This window comes from Staurois parvus, unplaced genomic scaffold (assembly GCF_062004578.1).
Source record: "Staurois parvus isolate SC_StPar_1 unplaced genomic scaffold, SC_StPar_1.0 ptg002756l, whole genome shotgun sequence".
Lineage (NCBI taxonomy): Eukaryota > Metazoa > Chordata > Amphibia > Anura > Ranidae > Staurois > Staurois parvus.
Genome location: NW_028320552.1, coordinates 540,596 through 565,780, shown reverse-complemented (window position 1 = coordinate 565,780; position 25,185 = coordinate 540,596). Strand labels below are relative to the sequence as shown.

Sequence of the window (25,185 nt, the reverse complement as noted above, 5' to 3'; positions counted from 1 at the left end):
TAATTGGCATGTAAGGCAGTCTTTTTTTTGCATTTAAAGATCCCCATTCTGTTAAAGTATGAGAGGATGTCTATTTTCTTTTTAGTAGTCAGTGATAGCTTACTGGGGGCTAGAATATTTTTTCATGTGCGTTGCCTCCTGAAGGTCACCTGAGGGGCTGGAGGGAAGAACTTGGGCTAATTTAGGATCAAGTTGAAGGATGTGCCAGTGTGATGGTGATGTTACGATGTGCTATATCACAGGCTATCCCCCCTTCAGTCTATTATGAATGCTGCTACTAGACTCATCCACCTTACCAACCGATCAGCGACTGCTGCTAGACTCATCCACCTTACCAACCGATCAGCGACTGCTGCTAGACTCATCCACCTTACCAACCGATCAGCGACTGCTGCCAGATTCATCCGCCTTACCGACTGATCAGCGACTGCTGCTAGACTCATCCACCTTACCAACCAATCAGCGACTGCTGCTAGACTCATCCTCCTTACCAACCGATCCGCGACTGCTGCTAGACTCATCCTCCTTACCAACCGATCCGCGACTGCTGCTAGACTCGTCCACCTTACCAACCAATCAGCGACTGCTGATAGACTCATCCACCTTACCGACCAATCAGCGACTACTGCTAGACTCATCCTCCTTACCGACCGATCAGGGACTGCTGCTAGACTCATCCACCTTACAAACCAATCAGCGACTGCTGCTAGACTCATCCACTTTACCGACCGATCAGCGACTGCTGCTAGACTCATCCTCCTTACAAACCAATCAGCGACTGCTGCTAGACTCATCCACCTTACCGACTGATCAGCGACTGCTGCTAGACTCATCCACCTTACCGACCAATCAGGGACTGCTGCTAGACTCAGTCACCTTACAAACCAATCAGCGACTGCTGCTAAACTCATCCACCTTACTGACCGATCAGCGACTGCCGCTAGACTCATCCACCTTACCAACTGATCATCAACTACTGCTAGATTCATCCACTTTACCGATCAGTGACTGCTGCTAGACTCATCCACCTTACCAACCAATCAGCGACTGCTGCTACACTCATCCACCTTACCAACCGATCAGCGACTGCTGCTAGACTCATCCACCTTACCAACTGATCAGCAACTACTGCTAGATTCATCCACTTTACCGACCGATCAGCGACTGCTGCTAGACTCATTCACCTTACCGACTGATCGGTTGGTAAGGTGTATGAGTCTGGCAGCAGTTGCTGATCGGTCGGTAAGGTGGATGAGTCTAGCAGCAGTCGCTGATCGGTCGGTAAGGTGGATGAATCTAGCAGTAGTTTCTGATCAGTTGGTAAGGTGGATGAGTCTAGCAGCAGTCGCTGATCGGTCGGTAAGGTGGATGAGTCTAGCAGCAGTCGCTGATCGGTTGGTAAGGTGTATGAGTCTGGCAGCAGTCGCTGATTGGAGACTGCTGCTAGACTCATACACCTTACCAACCGATCAGAGACTGCTGCTAGATTCATCCACCTTACTAACCGATCAGTGACTGCTGCTAGACTCATCCACCTTACCTACGATCAGTGACTGCTGCTAGACTCATCCACCTTACCAACCGATCAGCGACTGCTGCCCCTCTCTGCCAATCCCTTCATTGGCTTCCACTAACCCAACATATAAAATTCAAAATACTAACCACAGCTTACAAAGCCATCCACAACACTGCCCCAGCTACAATCGTCAACCTCATCCACAGATACCGCCCAAATCGCCCACTCCGCTCCTCCCATGATATCCTCTTCTCTAGCTCCCTCATCACCTCCACCCATGCTCGCCTCCAGGACTTCTCCAGAGCCTCTCCCATCCTCTGGAACTCCCTTCCACAGCATGTCCGGTCAGGCCCCACCCTGTCTGCCTTTAGGCAATCTTTGAAAACTCACTTCTTCAGGGAAGCCTACCCCACCTCCACCTAAGAACTGTACTTGAATCCCCTCCACCAGATCATCCCCCGCAGCTATCACCTTTTGTATCCCCTCCCCCTTCCTTTACATTGTAAGCTCCACGGGCCGGGCCCTCCTATTCCTTCTGTACTGAAATGTATTGTAATTTTACTGTCTCCCTTATATTGTAAAGCGCTGCGCAAACTGTTGGTGCCATAAATCCTGTATAATAATAATATATTATATCCTGTGATATGTTGGTCCTGGGTTCTAGACTTAATGTGTTTCATAAACGCTTCATTAATTAAGGATGGAGGGTAACTTTTCTCCAAAAACCTAGTCGACAATATGTCACCCTGTTCTTGGTAATCCTCCAACTTTGAGCAATTCCTCCTCAGTCTATAGAACTGACCACTTGGAATATTGTTCTTCCACCCAGGGTGATGGCAACTTGAATAATGTAGATATGAGTTGCCCCCTGTAGGTTTTATGTGATTGGTGGTGCTAACATGGCCAATGGCTAATATGGCTGATAGAACGAAGTCTAAAAACATGGGTAAAACATGGGTTGAATACTGTGTTGGAATTACAGTATTCAACAAAAGGTAAGAATGTGTCTAGGTCACCATGCCAAATAAGAAGAATGTCATCAATGTAGCTACCGAAAAAAATGATGTGTTTGGCAAAATGATTATCAGACCATATATAGCGTTTTTCCCATAGGCCCATGGTCGGGTTGGCATAACACGGAGCAAAATTGGCTCCCATGGCCGTGCCATTGGTCTGCAAATAAAATTGATCTATAAACGTGAAGTAATTATGGCTAAGACAAAATTCTTTGCAGTCTACTATAAAATGTGCCTGGGTGGAATTCATCCAGGAGTCTAGGGACAAAAAGTGCTGGAGTGCTGCTAGGCCTACCTGATGGGGGATAGACATGTAAAGGGAGGACAGATCCAATGAAGCCAAATTATAACCTAAGTCCTACCTATATTATTATTATTATTACATCGAGTTTATATAGCGCCAAAGGGTTTGCTCAGCGCTGTACAATAGAGGGGGGGACAATACATGGCACAGTACAACAAAAACGAACAGCGTACGAGGGGTAAGAGGGCCCTACTCTTTCAAGCTTACAATCTAGGAGGGAGGGGGTAGTGGTACAATAGGAAGTGGCTGAGGGGAATGAGGGGTGGGAGGAAAGAGGGAGAATGGCCGTTAGGTAAGGGTGGGGTAGGCTTCCCTGAAGAGATGGGTTTTGAGGGAGCGCCTGAATGTGAAGAGGGAAGGCGACAGTCTGATGGATTGGGGCAGTGAGTTCCAGAGGATGGGGGAGGACCTGGAGATGTCCTGCAGTCGTGCATGGGAGGAGGAGACCAGGGAGCAGGATAGAAGGAGGTCCAGTGAGGAGCGAAGGGTACGGGTAGGGCGGTACTTGGGGATCAGGTTGGTGAGGTAGTCAGGGGCAGTGTTGTGAACGGCTTTGTAGGTCAGGGTAAGAAGTTTAAATTTGATGCGTTGGGCAATCGGGAGCCAGTGGAGGGAGAGGCAGAGGGGGGTGGCAGAGGTGGAGCGGGTGGTGAGGTGGATGAGTCTAGCCGCTGAGTTCAGGATGGTCTGGAGCGGGGAGAGCCTGCACTTGGGTAGGCCGGTGAGAAGAGAATTACAGTAGTCAAGGCGTGAGATGATGAGGGAGTGTACTAGAAGTTTGGTGGTGTCTGGGGTGAGGAAGGTACGTATCTTGGCAATGTTGCGGAGATGGAGCCTGCATGTGTTTGTGAGAGATTTGACATGCGGTTGGAAGGAGAGGTTCGAGTCAAGAATGACGCCAAGGACTTTGGCTTGCGGGGCGGGAGTGATAGTGGAGTTGTTAGTGATGATGGATAGGATGGGGGGGGGGGGTGTGGGCAGGGGGAAATATATTGTTTTAAACATCAATAATGTGGCTTGAGTCCCTTATAAAAGAGGGCAATTGGCTGACCAAAGGTTGGACAAAGTAATCTATATATTTGGATAGGCCACTCCTAAAACTATTGGTGCAGGCCACAATCGGTTGTCCTGGAAGATTGGTGGTAGATTTATGGACCTTTGGGAGATGGTAAAAATATGGGGTACTGCAGATGGGAGTAAAAACGATTTTTCTTTTTTGTTTAGAACTCCATCCCTGAAACCATTAAGAACCTTCTGAAATACGGGTAACGGGTCTTCTTTCAAATTTTTGATACGTATTACTATCTGACAGAAGATGTATGGAGTCGTTGATGTATTCAACCGTGTTTTGGACTACTAAACTGCTGCCTTTGTCCACCTGCTTGATAATAATGCTCTTGTTCAGTTCAAGCTCCTTAAGACCTCTTGCCTCAGGGGTGGTGATGTTTCTACTGGCAGGTGGGGAATCGCACAGGGTCAATAAATCTCTATAAACAACCTGATAAAAGGTTTCTATAAATGGCCCCTTAGATCGTACTGGATGAAAAGTGGACTTGGGTTTGAAACCTGTACGAGTTATGTCTGGATCCAGTGAAATGAAATATTCATCATTATCAACATGGTTATCTGACTCTTCCAGGATCCGAACTAGTTCTTGGTCACTATCCTGAAGGGAGGACTCATTGTCTGGAGTCTGTGATGAGGTAACGTGTGGGATAGTTTGAGAAGTGTCTTGTAACTACTTGCCAACCGCAGATAGCCGAATGACGTCTACCCTGCGGCTGGCCAGTTCTGGGAGGGCGTCATATGACGTCCTCCCAGAATGAGCTCTCCTGCGCGCCCCCGGCAATCTCCATGATCGCTGTGTCATACGGACACAGCTGATCACGTGATGTGGTAAAAGGCCGATCAGCCATGTCCAATGACCCGCTGATCACCGGGAAATGCAATTGCCGGTTCTCGGCTGCACTTTCCTCACGCTGTCAGAGCGTGAGGAAAGTACTGCCGAGAAGCGGCAGTTGTCAGAGCGGGGATCGGCACCGATCATCGGGGCACTGATAACACTGTTCAACAGGTAAAAAGTTTTGGGCATAACATTAGCTAATCTTACATAATTCTGGGGTGCTGAAAACGAAAATGACCCTAAAAAATGTTGATTGGCTCTAGTTTCCATGATATATTCACCCATCTAATGACGTAAGCCATTCAAAATTATGATGCAACTTCAGCTGCATATTGCGCAATTGATACTGGTGACCAATAGAAAATTGCATGTATACTGAGATGATGCAATATTAGCCTTTAATTGCATCTCTTCACTGCATAAAAGCTGCAGTATCTGTAGCTGATTGTAGTTGGACAGCGTCTTTACATTTCGTTTTATGCTTATATAGGCTACTCAGTAATGCCTCGAACTTGTGTGAATAAAGCAGATAATTTCTGCTATATCTGCGGTGAAATAACTTTTATCTCACAAAAAAGAAGGATAACAGGAATGATTAAGAAAGCCTACAACTTGTATTTTGGCTGCAAGATAGGAGACCAGGACAAGAGCTGGGCACCACATATATGCTGCAATTCTTGTGGGACGGCACTGGAGCAATGGTTGAATGGAAAAAAGGCATCTATGCCTTTCGCTGTGCCAATGATTTGGAGAGAGCCAGCAGATCATGTTAGTAATTGTTACTTTTGTATGGTGCCTCCAATTGTAAAAGGGCTAAATAAGAAGAAAAAGTTATCTGTGCACTATCCAAATATTCCATCGGCAATACGTCCAGTTCCTCATGGAGAGGGGCTACCAATTCCTAAAGCACCAGAATCCTTCGTGGTTGAGTCAAGTGAGGAAGAACCTGAAGCGTGTAGTCACGTGCAGTTGTAAGAGATAGCCCTTTCCTCGAATACAAGAGAAAAGCCAAGAGAAGCAAAACCGACACAAACTGAAGACAAAACTAGTGAGAATCCTAAGTATTAAAATGATTCAACTTAGCTTATGGCTATAATTTTTCTTGGTAATCCTATGCAATATATTATGCCATTTAGGCTTTGTTATGTAGTCAATATCACTTGCTTTATATTTGTGGAAAGACATCTATCTATATAATTATTGTGCATTATGTAGTCATTACGCCTATAGTAGAAAACTTTCCGTTTACAGAAAAACTAGAGCCAATTGACAAATTTCATTGTTATATTTGAACTCAGAATGTGAAATTCATTAAGAAATGGATCCTTTTGTTTCCAAAACTGGCAAAAAATAAAAATTTGTTGAACAGTGTAATCAGTGCCCCGATGATCGGTGCCCAGCAGTGCCACCCACCAGTTCCGCACAGCAGTACGCCCACCTGTGCCCACCAGTGCACCCTCCTGTGCCACCCACCTGCGCCACCCACCAGTGCAGCCAATCAGTGCCACTAGTCAGTGCCCAGCAATGGCGCCAGTCAATGCCTAGCAGTGCCGCCAGTAAGTGCTCAGCAGTGATGCCAGTCAGTGCCACCTATCAGTGCTGTCTATCAGTGCCACCTATCCGTGACACCTCATTAGTGCTGCCTATCAGTGCCACCTATCCGTGCCACCTATCAGTGCCACCTATCAGTGCCCCATCAGTGCTGCCTCATCAACGTACATCAGTAAAGGAGAAAAAGTATCTGTTTGAAAAATTTTATTTTTTTGCACTTTTTTTGTTTATAGTGCAAAAAGTAAAGTGCCCAGCGGCGATTAAATACCACCAAAAGAAATCTCTATTTGTGAGAAAAAAAAATGATACAAATTTCATATGGGTACTGTAGCAAACTAGCTCATCAGAGTTGGACGCGGAGTTCCCGTTTTCTATTGGAGGTATTTCTCAATCCTTCATTCCCTACCCCCTCCCTTCCTGAGAGGCCCATTGTCAGCTGGTGTGTGCTGGTTAAGGGGGTCAACCGCAGGTTAAGGCATCCCTAGTTTGGTGCCGAGCAGTCTGCGATAGTGTAACTTTCCTCACCTAGTCCTGATCAGGCCAGCATTTCTCAGTGAATTGGGAAGCACTGACCCGAGAAACTTATGTAGGCTCACCCATCATAAAACAGATAAGGCAGCTTCTCCCAGGACTTGAAAGAAGTCGAAACCTCACAGAACCCAACTGTTAAAGATGACAGAAGAAATGAACATTCCTCAGTCAGGATTTTTCCCCTATGTTTCATGTCATGGATTATGACAGATGTTGGTTCTAATTCAGAGTTCTCCTGACCACTCCCAAAACAGCGTAGTGGCCAGTGTTCAGAGATGCTCCCCCCCCTTGAGAGGGATTTTAAAAATACAGGCTGACAAGCCTAAGGAGAAGCAAAAGCACATCTCCCAACTTAACATCGGTAACAAAAGAGAGATCAAAGATCCTTCCGCTCTGCAACGTGGATCTGCTTACAAACCCAGGCATATTGGCAAGTAACTTAACCCTGTAACTTCCTTCCTATTATCTCTTTGCTGTATCTTTATATACATATATATATATATTTTCGTGACATCTCTTTGTAAATATTTTATTGCACCTGTTTGACTCTTTTAGTAATAAATCTTTCTTTCTGAAAGTGTTAAACTGTTTTTAAGCGCTTACTTGCAATTAACGAATTCCTGCCTTTTGAAGAGACGCTACTGTGTTTGTTTAATTCTCTGCCCAACTGGCCTGTGGGGTCCGCATTGGACAGGTGACTTTTCAATCATGATAGTGTATATTTGATAACGGGAGTTTCCCAGTCTTTTTTTTTTCAAAAAAAGTGGTGGTGGCAGTGTGAAAGGGTTAGTTGCGTAATTAACCCGACCCAGTAACAAAGCACGTTCAGGCTGCAGGCACAGATTGTAGCCCATTAGCTGGACTTGAAAAAAAGTCCCCTTACCTCAGGCTGCAGGCACAGATTGTAGCCCATTAGCTGGACTTGAAAAAAAGCCCCCTTACCCAGATGTTGCAGGAAAGGAACATCCGCTACCACTGGCGATTTCCATTCCAGCTCCAAACGATGCATCAGGGTAAATCCGCCCTTTTTTGCACGATCGGAGACTTACCTACATTTTTAGGGGTGTTTGGCCTACATCAATCGCTGTGCAGGGTGCAGCTGGGTGTGGCCTTGTTACGCGCGTCACACCGCGGTTTTAAATCGGCCGGTCCTTCGGTCACGAGTTTGGTGAGAAGGTTTGGGGTCTGACGCCGCGGGCGTGACGTATTACTGTTGGTCGCGGTCGTGCAATTGTCGCATGTTGGTGGCGGCAACCGTGCGATCGTGACAGGTACAATCTTGCATGACCGCGCAATTGTCAAAGTGCGACAGCGCTGAAAGCTGAAAACTGGCCTGGTAAAGAAGGGGGTATAAGTGTCCGGTAGGCGAGGGGTCAATGGTCAGGGACCGGATAAACCTATTCAGGTCTTAAAATGACCTGAATTTATTCTGACCCACTACTGGTGAAAAAGCTTAACCCCTTCTTCAACAGAGACAAAATGTGGGTAGATAAATTGTAGATCTTTATAGTGCTGCTGATACTGGCTGGTCGGTTCTTTCTGCTGCCTCGTCTAGTTTTCTTTTATCCTTCGTGTTCCCCATTGGGAGGACCTCTAAAAAAAGCTGAGGAAGAGGGGGTGTTGTCATCCTCTATCAATGCCAAAATGGCCGATTTAGCGCCTCCCGGGGGAAAAGAATCAAAATCCCGAGAAAGCGGGCTGTAACGATTATGTGTGGGGATGGAGAAAGAGCCACTATTTGATCGTTGTTCTGTGAACAACGATCCAATAGTTAGCGGCTCTTTTTCCATTGACTAGTGTAGTATATTGTGGAGTGATATTATTGATAGGTATACTATTGGTAGGTCCAGAGGAATTGTGACCGTCCGGTATGTGACATGAGTAATAGGATGCTGGAACCTCACCGCCCGGCTCAGGAGCTTCAGGCTTTTTTCACTGATGTTGTTACTGACAGCAATGGACAAGGTTTCTAAAGCTGGAACATCAAATCTGGAAAATAAGAGGAAATATGTTTTATAGCAAAGAGTAAAAAGAAACTTTTTTTTTTCTTTTTTTCAAAATTGTCGGTCTTTTTTTGTTTATAGCACAAAAATAAAAATGGACAGGCAATCAAATACCACCAAAAGAAAGCTCTATTTGTGGGGGGAAAAAAGGACGTAAATTTAATTTGGGTGCAGTGTTGCATGACCGCGCAATTGTCAGTTAAACTAATGCAGCGTCAGAACCCAAAAAAATACCTGGTCAAAAAGGGTGGGGGGGAATCCTCAGGAGGACAAGTGATTAACCTTTTGCCGACCATGTACTGCATGGTGCGGGACCTCTGCGGAGAGGCGACTGCTTGAATATAGAGGACAGGGATCCTTTTCTGCAGCATGCTGGCAGAAGAGAGACTTTTCTACTCAGTCCGGTGCTTCTTTTTAAAGAAAGCCAACTGTTAGACTCTGGACACCTTTCAGCTGATTTAAACTGAAAGTTCTATTGGGCTCAATAAAGGAAGCAGTTTAACCCCTTCCCGCCATCACCTCCCAGCCTTTTAACCATTTCAATACCGGGCAATTTTACCCCCTTCCTGCCCAGGCCATTTTTCAGGTTTCAGCACTCTCACAATTTGAATGACAATTGCGCGGTCATACAACATTGTACCCAGACTAAAATTTTATAATTTTCTTCACACAACTAGAGCTTTCTTTTGGTGGTATTTAATCACCGCTGGGGTTTTTATTTTTTTGCTAAATTAACAAAGAAAGACTGAAAATTTTGAAAAAAAAAAACAAAACACATTTTTCTTTGCTTCTGTTATAAAAGTTTGCAAATAAATAATTGTTCTTCATAAATTTAGGCCGAGATGTATTCTGCTACATGTCTTTGGTGAAAATAACCCAAATTAGGATGTATTATTTAGTTTGTAGGAAAGTTATAGAGTTCACAAACTATGGTATAGATCTGAGTATTGATCAATCCTGAAGTACTGACAGCCAATCTAATTTCTTGAGGTCCAAGAATGTCAGAACAGTACAGATATCCCCCAAATGTCAGAACGGTGCAGATATCCCCCAAATGTTAGGACGGTACAGATATCCCCCAAATGTCAGGACGGTACAGATATCCCCCAAATGTCAGGACGGTACAGATATCCCCCAAATGTCAGGACGGTACAGATATCCCCCAAATGTCAGGACGGTACAGATATCCCCCAAATGTCAGGACGGTACAGATATCCCCCAAATGTCAGGACGGTACAGATATCCCCCAAATGTCAGGACGGTACAGATATCCCCCAAATGTCAGGACGGTACAGATATCCAAATGTCAGGACAGTACAGATATCCCCCAAATGTGAGGACGGTACAGATATCCCCCAAATGTCAGGACGGTACAGATATCCCCCAAATGTCAGGACAGTACAGATATCCCCCAAATGTCAGGACGGTACAGATATCCCCCAAATGTCAGGACGGTACAGATATCCCCCAAATGTCAGGACGGTACAGATATCCCCCAAATGTCAGGACGGTACAGATATCCCCCAAATGTCAGGACGGTACAGATATCCAAATGTCAGGACGGTACAGATATCCCCCAAATGTCAGCACGGTACAGATATCCCCCAAATGTCAGAACAGGACAGATATCCCCCAAATGTCAGGACAGGACAGATATCTCCCAAATGTCAGAACGGTACAGATATCCCCCAAATGTCAGGGCGGTACAGATATCCCCCAAATGTCAGGACGGTACAGATATCCCCCAAATGTCAGGACGGTACAGATATCCAAATGTCAGGACGGTACAGATATCCCCCAAATGTCAGGACGGTACAGATATCCCCCAAATGTCAGGACGGTACAGATATCCCCCAAATGTCAGGACGGTACAGATATCCCCCAAATGTCAGCACGGTACAGATATCCCCCAAATGTCAGAACAGGACAGATATCCCCCAAATGTCAGGACAGGACAGATATCCCCCAAATGTCAGGACAGGACAGATATCCCCCCAAATGTCAGGACAGGACAGATATCCCCCAAATGTCAGAACAGTACAGATATCCCCCAAATGTCAGGGCAGTACAGATATCCCCCAAATGTCAGCGCAGTACAGATATCCCCCAAATGTCAGCGCAGTACAGATATCCCCCAAATGTCAGGGCAGTACAGATATCCCCCAAATGTCAGGGCAGTGCAGATATCCCCCAAATGTCAGGGCAGTGCAGATATCCCCCAAATGTCAGGACAGTGCAGATGTCCCCCAAATGTCAGGACAGTGCAGATGTCCCCCAAATGTCAGGACAGTACAGATATCCCCCAAATGTCAGGACAGTACAGATATCCCCCAAATGTCAGAACAGGACAGTACAGATATCCCCCAAATGTCAGGACAGGACAGATATCCCCCCAAAAAAAAAACTATATATCTTTTTATTATTTTAAATTTTTTATTATTTTTATTATTTTTTTTCTTTTTTTTAAGATTTTTTTTTCATATTTCACTATGTCCAAAGTAGTACAATGTTACCATACTAACATTGTACTACTTTGGGAAGTCATCAGTATTTTTTTTTTTTTTTTTTTTTTTTACACAATTTGCTTATAGCAAAGAATTACAAAAGCATTTACCTGAATGACATCGATTCATTCAGGGCTTTTTTTTTTTTTGTGCTTAGCTGTGATTTGGCCACATTTGACATTTGCATGTGATCACTGTGACCATTCACAGCTAGACGCTAGTATACAATGGATGGTATAAATGAAGCCATCCATTGTATACAACTGTCATGTGACCTGCTGTGATTGGTCACAGCAGGTCACATGGTACCGGTAACGGGGCCGGTACTCAGATCTGTCATCGGCCGTGTCTGATAGATCGCGCAGTTGCGTGACTCTGCAAGCGCGAAAACTGCGCATGTGCGGGAGGACGCCAAATGGCGTCAAATCTAGAGCGTTTTCCCGGCCGCCATTCGGCTATTTACCGGGAGGGAAGTGGTTAAGAGGTTTTAAATGCCAGGAGGCGGGCACTCCAGTCATGGCCCCTGTGATTGGTAGCCATTTGATTGGAAAGCTCCTAATCACAAGTATGTACCGGGAGCTTTCAGGTACCGGCTGGTTACTGTGCTGGAAGCACACTCTCAGTACAGCAAAGTGTTTACATAGGGAAGCACATTGGCTTCCACTCGGCGTTAAAGCCGACCCACTGAGAGGCTCACTATATGTGTACAGCCGGCGGGAAGCCTAGACAATAATGAATTATTGGGCAGGGGTCTCCAAACTGTTCAAAGGGCCAGTTTACTGTCCTTCAGACTTTAGAGCGCCAGTTGAGGTAGAAAATGTCCTGGGCCCAGCACCAGTGAGAATAAACATGGCCCCAGGGTTGGTGGTCAGTAGGAGTAGTACCCCCATCATTGGTATCAGTGGGAGGAATAGTGTCCCATCATTGGTGTCAGTGGGAGGAATAGTGTCCCATCATTGGTGTCAGTGGGAGGAATAGTGTCCCATCATTGGTGTCAGTGGGAGGAATAGTGCCCCATCATTGGTGTCAGTGGGAGGAATAGTGTCCCATCATTGGTATCAGTGGGAGGAATAGTGTCCCATCCTTGGTGTCAGTGGGAGGAATAGTGTCCCATCCTTGGTGTCAGTGGGAGGAATAGTGCCCCATCATTGGTATCAGTGGGAGGAATAGTGTCCCATTGTTGGTGTCAGTGGAAGGAATAGTGCCCCATCAATGGTATCAGTGGAAGAAATATTGCCCCACTGTTGGTGTCAGTGGGAGGAAAAGTGTCCCATCATTGGTGTCAGTTGGAGGAATAGTGTCCCATCATTGGTGTCAGTGAGAGGAATAGTGCCCCATCATTGGTGTCAGTGGGAGGAATAGTGCCCCATCATTGCTATAAGTGGAAGGAATAGTGCCCCATCATTGGTGTCAGTGGGAGGAATAGTGCCCCATCATTGGTATCAGTGGGAGGAATAGTGCCCATCATTGGTATCAGTGGGAGGAATAGTGCTCCATCATTGGTGTCAGTGGGAGGAATAGTGCCCCATCATTGGTATCAGTGGGAGGAATAGTGTCCCATCATTGGTATCAGTGGGAGGAATAGTGTCCCATCATTGGTGTCAGTGGGAGGAATAGTGTCCCATCATTGGTATCAGTGGGAGGAATAGTGCCCCATCATTGGTGTCAGTGGGAGGAATAGTGCCCCATCGTTGGTGTCAGTGGGAGGAATAGTGCCCCATCGTTGGTGTCAGTGGGAGGAATAGTGTCCCATCGTTGGTGTCAGTGGGAGGAATAGTGCCCCATCGTTGGTGTCAGTGGGAGGAATAGTGCCCCATCATTGGTGTCAGTGGGAGGAATAGTGTCCCATCGTTGGTGTCAGTGGGAGGAATAGTGCCCCATCATTGGTATCAGTGGGAGGAATAGTGTCCCATCATTGGTGTCAGTGGGAGGAATAGTGTCCCATCGTTGGTGTCAGTGGGAGGAATAGTGTCCCAAGTGCCGGATAAAGGCTAGCAAAGGGCTGCAGTCTGGAGATCTCTGGTTTAGGGTGTCCAGCTTTACAGAATACATTCAGTGCTGCAATAAGGGACTTGCCACTTCTGAATACAGACACTCACCTCTCTGCACAGAGTCTGAATATTTTGCGAATCTCCACAGACTGCCTGGCCAGGTCTCCGCTGTCCAGCCGAACGCCAACCGCCCTGTACCCGAGCTGATGTAATGCCAGGGCCACTGCACAGAAGTTGGGTACACCACTCCTGCCAAGCAACACAGGGATGAGGGGACATTCCTTATGACCTTTCCAAAGCCTCAGCTTTAACAGACATTACAGTGTGAGCCCCTTTAGGTGCAGAACCTCAGTGATCTCAGTACAGCGCTGCGGTATATGTCAGAGCTATATACATGTATAATAATAATAATAGTGTGTGACTGTGGGGGAGGGGACATTAGAGTGTAAGCTCCTCTGGAACAGAGACCGATGTGACTGTGGGGGGAGGGGACATTAGAGTGTAAGCTCCTCTGGTACACAGACTGATGTGCCTGTGGGGGTGGGGACATTAGAGTGTAAGCTCCTCTGGTACAGAGACCGATGGGACTGTGGGGGAGGGGACATTAGAGTGTAAGCTCCTCTGGTACAGACACTGATGTGACTGCAGGGGAGGGGACATTAGAGTGTAAGCTCCTCTGGTGCAGAGACTGATGTGACTGGCTCAGTGATCTCTGTACAGAGCTGCGGTATATGTCAGAGCTATATAGATGTATAATAATAGTGTGTGACTGTGTGGGGGAGGGGACATTAGAGTGTAAGCTCCTCTGGTGCAGAGACTTATGTGACTGTGGGGGGAGGGGACATTAGAGTGTAAGCTCCTCTGGTACAGAGACAGATGTGACTGGCTCAGTGATCTCTGTACAGCGCTACGGTATATGTCAGAACTATATAAATGTATTATTATTATTATACAGTATTTATAAAGCGCCAATAGTTCGCTCAGCGCTGTACATTACAAAGGGGGACAGAACATGTGACAGAACAATACCAATACAATGCAAAACATGAGGGGATCGAGGGCCCTGCTACTTGGAGCTTACAATCTAGGAGGGAGGGGATGGTGATACAGGAGGATAAAGCTGTGGGGTATGGGGTGGTAGGAAGAGTGGAGGAGGTCGGCAGGTTAGCAGGGGGTGGGGTAGGCTTCCCTGAAGAGGTGGGTTTTCAGGGTGCGCCTAAAGGAGAGGAGAGTAGGTGATAATCTGATGGATTGGGGCAGGGAGTTCCAGAGGATGGGTGACACCCTGGAGAAGTCCTGGAGGCGGGCATGGGAGGAGGAGACCAGGGAACTAGAGAGAAGGTCTTGTGAGGAGCGGAGTGTGCGTGTTGGGCGGTACTTGGATATTAGGTCAGTGATGTAGTTCGGGGCAGTATGGTGGACAGCTTTGTACGTCAGAGTTAGGATTTTGAATTTGATCTGTTGCACAATCGGAAGCCAGTGGAGGGATTGGCAGAGAGGGGTGGAGGACACTGAGTGGAGGTCAGTGGAGGGATTGGCAGAGAGGGGTGGAGGACACTGAATGGAAGCCAGTGGAGGGATTGGCAGAGAGGGGTGGAGGACGCTGAGTGGAGGCCAGTGGAGGGATTGGCAGAGAGGGGTGGACGACACTGAATGGAAGCCAGTGGAAGGATTGGCAGAGAGGGGTGGAGGACACTGAGTGGAGGTCAGTGGAGGGATTGGCAGAGAGGGGTGGAGGACGCTGAGTGGAGGCCAGTGGAGGGATTGGCAGAGAGGGGTGGAGGACGCTGAGTGGAGGCCAGTGGAGGGATTGGCAGAGAGGGGTGGAGGACACTGAATGGAAGCCAGTGGAGGGATTGGCAGAGAGGGGTGGAGGACACTGAGTGGAGGCCAGTGGAGGGATTGGCAGAGGGGGGTGGAGGCCAGTGGAGGGATTGGCAGAGGGGGGTGGCAGAGACAGAGCGGTTGGTGAGGTGGATGGAGTCTGGCAGCCGTATTCAGGATGGACTGAAGCGGGGATAGCCAGCGGCGAGGCAGGCCAGTGAGGAGGGAGTTGCAGTAGTCGAGTCGTGATATGATGAGGGAGTGGATGAGCTGTTTAGTGGTTTCTGGGGTTAGGAACGTGCGGATTTTGGCGATGATCGTAATAATAGTGTGTGACTGTGGGGGAGGGGACATTAGAGTGTAAATATTTATTAAAATTCTTACAAACAGCGTAATAAAAACATATTTACATATATACAGACTAAAAAAATATATATACACAAACAAACATACAGAGCATCCATAAAGTATTCCCAGCTCTTACCTTTGACCACATTTTGTTATGTTACGGCCTGATTCCAAGATGGATTAAATTAATTTTTTCCCTCAACTCTCTACAAACAATTCCACATAATGACAACGTGAAAGAAGTTCATTTTGAAATCTTTTGCAATGTATTTAAAGTAAATAAATAAATAAACCAAGGTTCCAAACTTCTTTCATTTACGGATGATGGAGGCCACTGTGCTCATTGGGACCTTCAATGCTGCAGACATTTTTCAGTACCCTTCCCCAGATCTGGGCCCTCATACAATCCTGTCTCGGAGGTCTACAGACAATTCCTTGGACTTCATGTCTTGGTTTGTGCTCTGACATGCACGGTTACCTGTGGGACCTTCTATAGACAGATTTATGCCTTTCCTAATCATGTCCAATCCACTGAATGTCCCACAGGTGGACTCCAATCCACTGAATGTCCCACAGGTGGACTCCAATCCACTGAATGTCCCACAGGTGGACTCCAATCCACTGAATGTCCCACAGGTGGACTCCAATCCACTGAATGTCCCCACAGGTGGACTCCAATCCACTGAATGTCCCCACAGGTGGACTCCAATCCACTGAATGTCCCCACAGGTGGACTCCAATCCACTGAATGTCCCCACAGGTGGACTCCAATCCACTGAATGTCCCACAGGTGGACTCCAATCCACTGAATGTCCCACAGGTGGACTCCAATCCACTGAATGTCCCACAGGTGGACTCCAATCCACTGAATGTCCCACAGGTGGACTCCAATCCACTGAATGTCCCACAGGTGGACTCCAATCCACTGAATGTCCCACAGGTGGACTCCAATCCACTGAATGTCCCACAGGTGGACTCCAACCCACTGAATGTCCCACAGGTGGACTCCAACCCACTGAATGTCCCACAGGTGGACTTCCATCCACTGAATGTCCCACAGGTGGACTCCAATCAAGTTGTGGAAACATCTGAAGGATGATCAGTGGGAACAAGATGCACCAGAGCTTAATTCTGAGTGTCATGGCAAAGGCTGGGAATACTTATGTACATGGGGGGGGGGGGAGGGGGAGTTGTTTTTTTTTATTTTTAATAAATTGCAAAGATTTCAAAACAAGCTTCTTTCACATTGCCATTATTGGTTATTGTTTGTAGAATTTGGAGAAAAAAAATGAAATTAATCCATTTTGGAATAAGGCCGTAACATCACAAAATGTGGCAAATTGAAGAGCTGTGAATAGCTTACTTCAGCACAGAAAACAGGAAACGGTGTGTGACTGTGGGGGGGGTATTAGAGTGTAAGCTCCTCTGATGAAGAGACCAATAGGACTGGCTCAGTTTTCTCTGTACAGCGCTGCAGTATATGTCAGAGCTATATACATGTATAATAATAATAGTGTGTGACTGTGGGGGAGGGGACAGAGTGTAAGCTCCTCTGGTACAGAGACTGATGTGACTGTGGGGGAGGGGACATTAAAGTGTAAGCTCCTCTGATACAGAGACGGATGTAATTGTGGGGGAGGGGACATTAGAGTGTAAGCTCCTGTGGTACAGAGACTGATGTGACTGTGGGAGAGGGGACATTAGAGTGTAAGCTCCTCTGGTACAGAGACTGATGTGACTGCGGGGGAGGGGACATTAGAGTGTAAGCTCCCCTGGTACAGAGACAGATGTGACTGTGGGGGAGGGGACATTAGAGTGTAAGCTCCTCTGGTACAGAGACTGATGTGACTGTGGGGGAGGGGACATTAGAGTGTATACTCCTCTAGTACAGAGACTGATGGGACTGTGGGGGAGGGGACATTAGAGTGTAAGCTCCTCTGGTACAGAGACTGATGTGACTGTGGGGGAGGGGACATTAGAGTGTATACTCCTCTAGTACAGAGACTGATGGGACTGGCTCAGTGATCTCTGTACAGCACTGCAGTGTATGTTAGAGCTATATAAATGTATAATAATAGTGTGTGACTGTGGGGGGAAGAGACATTAGAGTGTAAGCTCCTCTGGTACAGAGACCGATGGGACTGTGGGGGAGGGGACATTAGAGTGTAAGCTCCTCTGGTACAGAGACCGATGGGACTGTGGGGGAGGGGACATTAGAGTGTAAGCTCCTCTGGTACAGAGACCGATGGGACTGTGGGGGAGGGGACATTAGAGTGTACGCTCCCCTGGTACAGAGACCGATGAGACTGTGGGGGAGGGGACATTAGAGTGTAAGCTCCCCTGGTACAGAGACCGATGGGACTGTGGGGGAGGGGACATTAGAGTGTAAGCTCCCCTGGTACAGAGACCGATGGGACTGTGGGGGAGGGGACATTAGAGTGTATGCTCTAGTACAGAGACTGATGGGACTGTGGGGGAGGGGACATTAGAGTGTAAGCTCCTCTGGTACAGAGACTGATGGGACTAGCTCAGTGTTCTCTGTACAGCACTGCGGTGTATGTTAGAGCTATATAAATGTATAATAATAGTGTGTGACTGTGGGGGAGGGGGCATTAGAGTGTAAGCTCCTCTGGTGCAGAGACCAATAGGACTGGCTCCGTGATCTCTGTACAGCGCTGTGGTATATGTTAGAGCTGTATAAAGGTATAAGACTAGTGTGTGACTGTGGGGGAGGGGGCATTAGAGTGTAAGCTCCTCTGGTGCAGAGACCAATAGGACTGGCTCCGTGATCTCTGTACAGCGCTGTGGTATATGTTAGAGCTGTATAAATGTATAATAGTGTGTGACTGTGGGGGGGGACCGTTGTACTGGAGTACAGCAAGACATAAACTGTGCAAGGCCTGCGTCCCATTCACCTCTTACATCATGACACTGTAGGTATCCACCACTACTAGGAAGCTTAGAGGGAAAGCGATGGCGTAGGATATGAAAGCCGCCAGTTCGCCTGTGTTTGTGCTGTGCGGAGGCCTCTTCAAGAGCTGGCACACTTTCTCCAAACACGTCCGAGAGAGCTCAAGGAAGTCCACCTCCTTTCCCTGGCCGCCTGCTGGCTGCAGAGCCTTGAAAAAAAGAAAAGTGTCAGCAGAAAAGGCCAACCACATAACAATATAGAAGAAAGAATAAGCGTTTACCGTGCGCTGTACTTCATCTATAGAGGAGAAAGACGTCACGTAAGAGTGAGCCACGGTACCGGCCACGGGGATGCCGAATCTCTTTCCTGCCAAGACATTGCTGGTGCAATCAAAGCCTGGAGAGTGAGGGACACGGAAGATCAGAAAGGGGTAACATGGAATGTGGATCTCAATTAAAGTAGTTATAAACCTCATACATGAAATATGAACAAAGCATATCCCTCTATAGTGTGTACTTGTCTCATTTCAATACCATTTTGCACTGATTTTATTATTAATAAATATATATTTTTACATATTATTGCTTTTTTTATTTTGTCTTCAAATTAGCACAAATAAAGAACTCTGATTATCAGTTGATTTATTAAAATTAGTAGGGAATCTCCTTAATTCCAGATCATAAATTATATACTGATTATTTTCTCGGAGCCAAAGTTCTGACAACCTTAACGTGCTTCTAAGACCCATCCACGACCCATCTTCAGTGTTCTGGCTAAGGGAAGAAGGTTCTCGTCCAAGATTTTACAATACATGGCCCCGTCCATTGGCCCGTCACTGCGGCAAAGTCGGCCTGTACCTTTAGGAGAGAAAAAGCCCCAAAGCATAATGTTTCCACCTCCGTGCTTGATCTTAGGGTCATGGTCAGCATTTTTCTTCGGTGAGTCAAGTTATTGCCAAAGAGCTCAATTCTGGTCTCAATGGACCACAGAACTTTCCCCCAATCCTTCAGATGTTCATTGCCAAACTTCAGACATTCCTATATACAGTTGAGTTCAAAATAATAGCAGTGTGTTGAAAAAAGTGAATAAAGCTGAAAATCCTTCTAATAGCTTTTATTTCCATCCACACAAATGCATTGGGAACACGACACATTCTATTCCAAATCAAAACATGAAGAAAAATACATCAAATTTGTGTTGTTCCATGAAAAAAATTGAAGAAAAGTGAATATTAGACGGTTCAAAAAAAATGGCAGTGTTTGTATTCTTCTTTACAAACTCAAACATTCACTATATAAACTGAGAAATGTTTGAAGATTTTGCTTTCCTTTGAATGACTTCATGAATATTTGGTTGTAGTCGCACTGTTTCTGAGAACTGCTGTACATCTGTGTTGCATGGAGTCACCCAACTTCTGGCCCCTGTGATCAGGTATTCCAGCCCAGGATGATTGGACCACATTCCACAGTTCTTCTCTATTTCTTGGTTTTGCCTCAGAAACGGCATTTTTGATGTCACCCAAGTTTTCTATTGGATGAAGATCCGGGGATTGGGCTGGCCACTCCATAACGTCCATCTTGTTGGTCTGGAACCAAGATGTTGCACGTTTACTGGTGTGTTTGGGGTCGTTGTCTTGTTGGAACACCTATTTCAAGGGCATTTCCTCTTCAGCATAAGGCAGCATGACCTCTTCAAGTATTCTGATTTATTCAAACTGATCCATGATCCCTGGTATGCGATAAATAGGCCCAACACCGTAGTATGAGAAACATCCCCATATCATGATGCTTGCACCACCATGCTTCACTGTCTTCACAGTGTACTGTGGCTTGAATTCAGTGTTTGGGGGTCGTCTGACAAACTGTCTCCGCCCACTAGACCCAAAAAGAACAATCTTACTTCCATCAGTCCACAAAATGTTGCGCCATTTCTCTTTAGGCCGGTCAATGTGCTCTTTGGCAGATTGTAACCTCTTCAGCACACGTCTTTTCCCAACAGTGGGACTTTGCGGGGACTTCTTGCAGATAGCTTGGCTTCACATCGGCGTCTTCTAATTGTAACAGTCCTCACAGGGAACGTCACACCTTCCTTCATCTTCCTGGAGCTGATTGTTGGCTGAGTCCGCCCCATTTTGGCTATTCTTCTATCCATTCCAATGGTAGTTTTTCGCTTTCTTCCACGTCTTTCAGGTTTTAGTTGCCATTTTAAAGCATTTGCCATCATTTTAGCTGAGCAGCCGATCATTTTCTGCACTTCTTTATATGTTTTCCCCTCTCCAATCAACTTTTTAATCAAGGTACGCTGTTCTTCTGAACAATGTCTGGAACGACCCATTTTCCTCAGAATTTCAGAGAGAAATGCACTGTAACCAGCATGTCCAACATTTGCTGCCTTCCTTCCTTAAATAAGGGCAATCATTGCCACCTGTTTTTCAAAGAATGAATGACCTCACTAATAGAACTCCACACTGCTATTATTGTGAACACGCCCCTTTCAATGATTGATTCAATGACACAGAATCAGCAGCATGCATGTCATGACTGTCGGGTCTGTTGGATTTCTATGACTCTACTACACCTGCTAGGAAATTATCTGCCATGTAGAAATGTCATTTCTACCAAAAACAGTGAATGATCCGGTTAGTGATGTCTGACTGCTATTATTTTGAACACAACTGTATGTGCCTTCTTGAGGAGGGAGACCTAATGGGCGCTGCAAGATTTCAATCCATAGGGGCGTATTGTGTTACAAATGGTTTATTGCTGACTGGTCCCAACTTTTTTGAGATCATTCACAAGCTTCTCCTGTGTAGGTTTGGGAGGATCCCTCACCTTTCTTATGATCATCCTTACCCCATGAGGCAAAATCCTGAATGGAGCTCCAGACCGAGGGCAATTGTTGGTTATTTTGTATTTCTTTTATTTGCGAATAATCGCTCCAACAGTTGTCTCCTCACCAAGCTTCTTGCTGATGGACTTCTAGCCCGTTCCAGCCTTGTGTAGGTCTACAATCTTGTCCCTGACGTCCTTTGACAGCCTTTTGTCCATGATGGTGAATGGATGAAGGAGAATTTGGGGACAGGTGCCTTTTGTAGGCATAATGAGTTGTCGTTAGCAACACCATCCTAAATTGACAGGACTGATCTGTGCACCACATGAGCAGTCTGTGGGAGCCAGAATCATTGTTGGTTGGAAGGGGATCAAATACTTATTTTACTCACTGAACTGCGACTCAGTTTATAACATTTGTATCGTGCATTTTTTCTGGATTTTTGGTTGATATTCTGTCTCTATCAGATCATATATCTGTCAAAATACACCTATAATAGAAATTATAGACCCTTCAAGTGGGCAAACTTACAAAATCTGCAAGGGATCAAATAATTATTTTCCCCACTGTAAGGATTTAAAATGGTCAATATTGATTGAGTTCCCCTTTATTAGCTCGCTGAATTTCTAGCAGAAGCTCTTTTTGTAACAGGAAGTGCAGAACTCACTGGATTTTTGGTAGATCAACAGATATTCTTGTGTCGGTAATATGTACAAAGGGATAAAACTTGTGGAAATGTGAATGTACTGACTTTTTTTTTTTTATGTTTTGCCCCAACATACACTTTAACAGTCATTCTAAAATTGATATTTTAACCCCTTAAGGACCGCCCTATAGCAGATATACTGCTCCAGGGCGGCGCCTGTGTGCAGGATCACATATATATACGTCATTCTGCATTTCCGGGTAGGGGGCGTGCTCCAGCAGTGGGCACACCTTACCTGCGCCGTCATTCGCGTCCGTGGATGTCAATCACCGGGTCCTGGCCGGTAATCACCCGCCAGCGCCTGGTAATTACCAAGCATCTCCGATTGTTTTGTTTACAAACAATCTTTCTCCCTGTCAGCTTGAGCACACTGCACAGTACAGTCATCCTGATCAGTGTGCTTACAGTGAAGCACACACCCCCTCCCCTAGTAAAACACTCCCAGCACATAGGTAACCCTTTGATCGCCCCTCACATTAACCCCTTCCTGCCCAGTGTCATTAGTACAGTATCAGTGCTTTTTTTTTATACTTTGCAGTTCGATTTGCGTCAATACACAACGTATGCAAATTGCACCGCAAAGAATAGCATGCGATTTGAACAGGAATGTGATTCCTGTCCAAAATCGCATGCGGTTTCCCCACTGCTCCTGTCTGAACCCGGGCCTGTCATAGCCTGAGTTCACACAGGAGCGGTGCAGGAAGGTTTCCCGCAGTGGAGAGTGAGCATGTGGGGGTGTATACGATGGAGGAAGATGCTCCATATTCTCAGCAGAAGGAGAGGAGAGAAAGAGGCGTGGATTTGAAATCCCTGCCGCTTTCTCTCCTCTCCTTGCAGAAATGACAGATCGGGTTAGAGGGCTTTTGATTGGTCAGCACCGTCTCATGGACGGTAATGACAAATTAGATGCCGTCTAGCCTGTACTGACATCGCTGCAGCGAGAGGAGAGAAAGCTGGCTCACAGGTCTGGGGATTTGAAATCCCAACCGCTTTCTCTCCTCTCCTTACAGGAATGACAGTTCGGGTTAGAGGGCTTTTGATTGGTCAGCACCTTCTCATGGACGGTAATGAAAAATCAGATGCCGCCTAGCCCGTACTGATGGAGAGGAGAGAGAAGCTGGTTCACAGGTCTGGGGATTTGAAATCCCTGCGGCTTTCTCTCCTCTTCTACAGCATCTGATTGGTCAGCACCATCCATTCAGTGGAACCCATAGGAGACCTGCACAGTCTTTTAGACCCCGGATGTCTCAGTAAAGAGAACATATCACCAAAGAAGCATCACTTAGGGCAATTTTTGTCCTCTGTGATGAAAAAAAAAAAAATTAAATTGTAAAAAGGTTACACTGAAGCACAAGCCCCCTCCCCTCAAAAAACTTTTGAGCCCCCCCACATATATATATATATATAAATAAAAGCACCCCCCCTCCCCCCACATATATAAGCACATACAAATGTAAAACACACGCGTCGGGGGCGCCTACAAATTAAAACGCCAATTGCGATGCATGCTTTTACAAGCGTCTCCTATAGAAAATATAGGGTACTGAAGTTTGTCACCATTTCACAGGCGCACGTGAGGTTTGACATGTTGGGTAGCTATTTACGCGGTGCAACCTTGACTTTTATATTTTACAAAAAAAGAAAGGGTAATCCATTGCTTTGTTTATCCTAAATTTAACTTTAGTGTGTTTTTTACCTTTTCAGTAATATTGGGTTTCATAAAAAATTGTAACTACATTACAATACATAATTATTATTTTCAAGCTTACCCCACCCTCAGCTAATTGCCGATCTCCTCCACTCTTCCTACCATTCCATCCCCCACAGCTACCGTATATACTCGAGTATAAGCCGAGTTTTTCAGCACATTTTTTGTGCTGAAAAAAGGCCCCCTCGGCTTATACTCAAGTCAAAGTCTGCAGATGACATGCCGTCCCTGTCATCTGGACACACTCCCGGGATCAATCCTCGCCGCTCCCTCCCTCTCCCATGGTAAACACTTACCGGTCAGATGTCTTCCTTCTCCGGCCGCTCTCCTCCTCTTCACTCGCTCCATCTTCGCGGTGCCGCTCGGCTCCTGCTCTCCAAGCTCCACCTCCTCGCTGGTGATTGGGCGCCTGTGTGCCTCTCCTGAGCTACAGTTCCGGCGGCCAATCACCGGCGAGGAGGTGGAGCTTGGAGAGCAGGAGCCGAGCGCCACCGCGAAGATGGAGCGAGTGAAGAGGAGGAGAGCGGCCGGAGAAGGAAGACATCTGACCGGTAAGTGTGTACCATGGGAGAGGGAGGGAGCGAGCGAGCCCAGGCTGGAGCAGGGGTCACCAACGATGGGGCACTATTCCTCCCCCCACTGACACCAACGATGGGGCACTATTCCTCCCACACTGACACCAATGATGGGGCACTATTCCTCCCACTGACACCAACGATGGGGCACTTTTCCTTCCACACTGACACCAACGATGGGGCACTATTCCTCCCACTGACACCAACGATGGGGCACTATTCCTCCCCCCACTGACACCAACGATGGGGCACTATTCCTCCCCCCACTGACACCAATGATGGGGCACTATTCCTCCCACTGACACCAACGATGGGGCACTATTCCTCCCACACTGACACCAACGATGGGGCACCATTCCTCCCCCCACTGACACCAACGATGGGGCACTATTCCTCCCCCCACTGACACCAACGATGGGGCACTATTCCTCCCCCCACTGACACCAACGATGGGGCACTATTCCTCCCCCCACTGACACCAACGATGGGGCACTATTCCTCCCCCCACTGACACCAACGATGGGGCACTATTCCTCCCCCCTCGGCTTATACTCGAGTCAATAGTTTTTCCCAGTTTTTTGTGGTAAAATTAGGTACCTCGGCTTATATTCGGGTCGGCTTATACTCGAGTATATACGGTATCTCCTCCTGTGCCACCATCCCCTCCCTCCTAGATTGTAAGCTCCAAGGAGCAGGGCCCTCGATCCCCTCATGTTTTGCATTGTATTGGTATTGTTCTGTCACATGTTCTGTCCCCCATTGTAATGTACAGCGCTGAGCGAACTGTTGGTGCTTTATAAATACTGTATAATAATAATAATAATAATAATAACTACCGCTATTTTATTCTCTAGAGCGGGGGGGTCTCCAAACTATGGCCCTCCAGGTGTTGAGGAACTGCAAGTCTCATGAGGCCTTGCAAGACAGCCATAGGCAAGACTTCCAGAGGCATGATGGGAGTTGTA

The 25,185-nt window shown here is 46.6% G+C and overlaps 1 protein-coding gene across 1 annotated transcript in view; it reads right to left on the bottom strand.

Moving 5' to 3' along the window:
* The window catches only part of NAPRT (nicotinate phosphoribosyltransferase), a gene marked incomplete at its 3' end in the record, with an annotated part of 61,925 nt that overhangs the window by 22,740 nt on the left and 14,000 nt on the right, over window positions 1-25,185 (bottom strand). The window contains exons 5-8 of the mRNA XM_089666634.1: window positions 18,683-18,798; window positions 18,414-18,610; window positions 13,428-13,568; window positions 8,726-8,810 (exon numbers count right to left, since the gene is read on the bottom strand). Of these exons, the coding sequence (XP_089522760.1) occupies window positions 8,726-8,810; window positions 13,428-13,568; window positions 18,414-18,610; window positions 18,683-18,798 (539 nt within the window). The remainder of the gene's footprint in view (window positions 1-8,725; window positions 8,811-13,427; window positions 13,569-18,413; window positions 18,611-18,682; window positions 18,799-25,185) is intronic.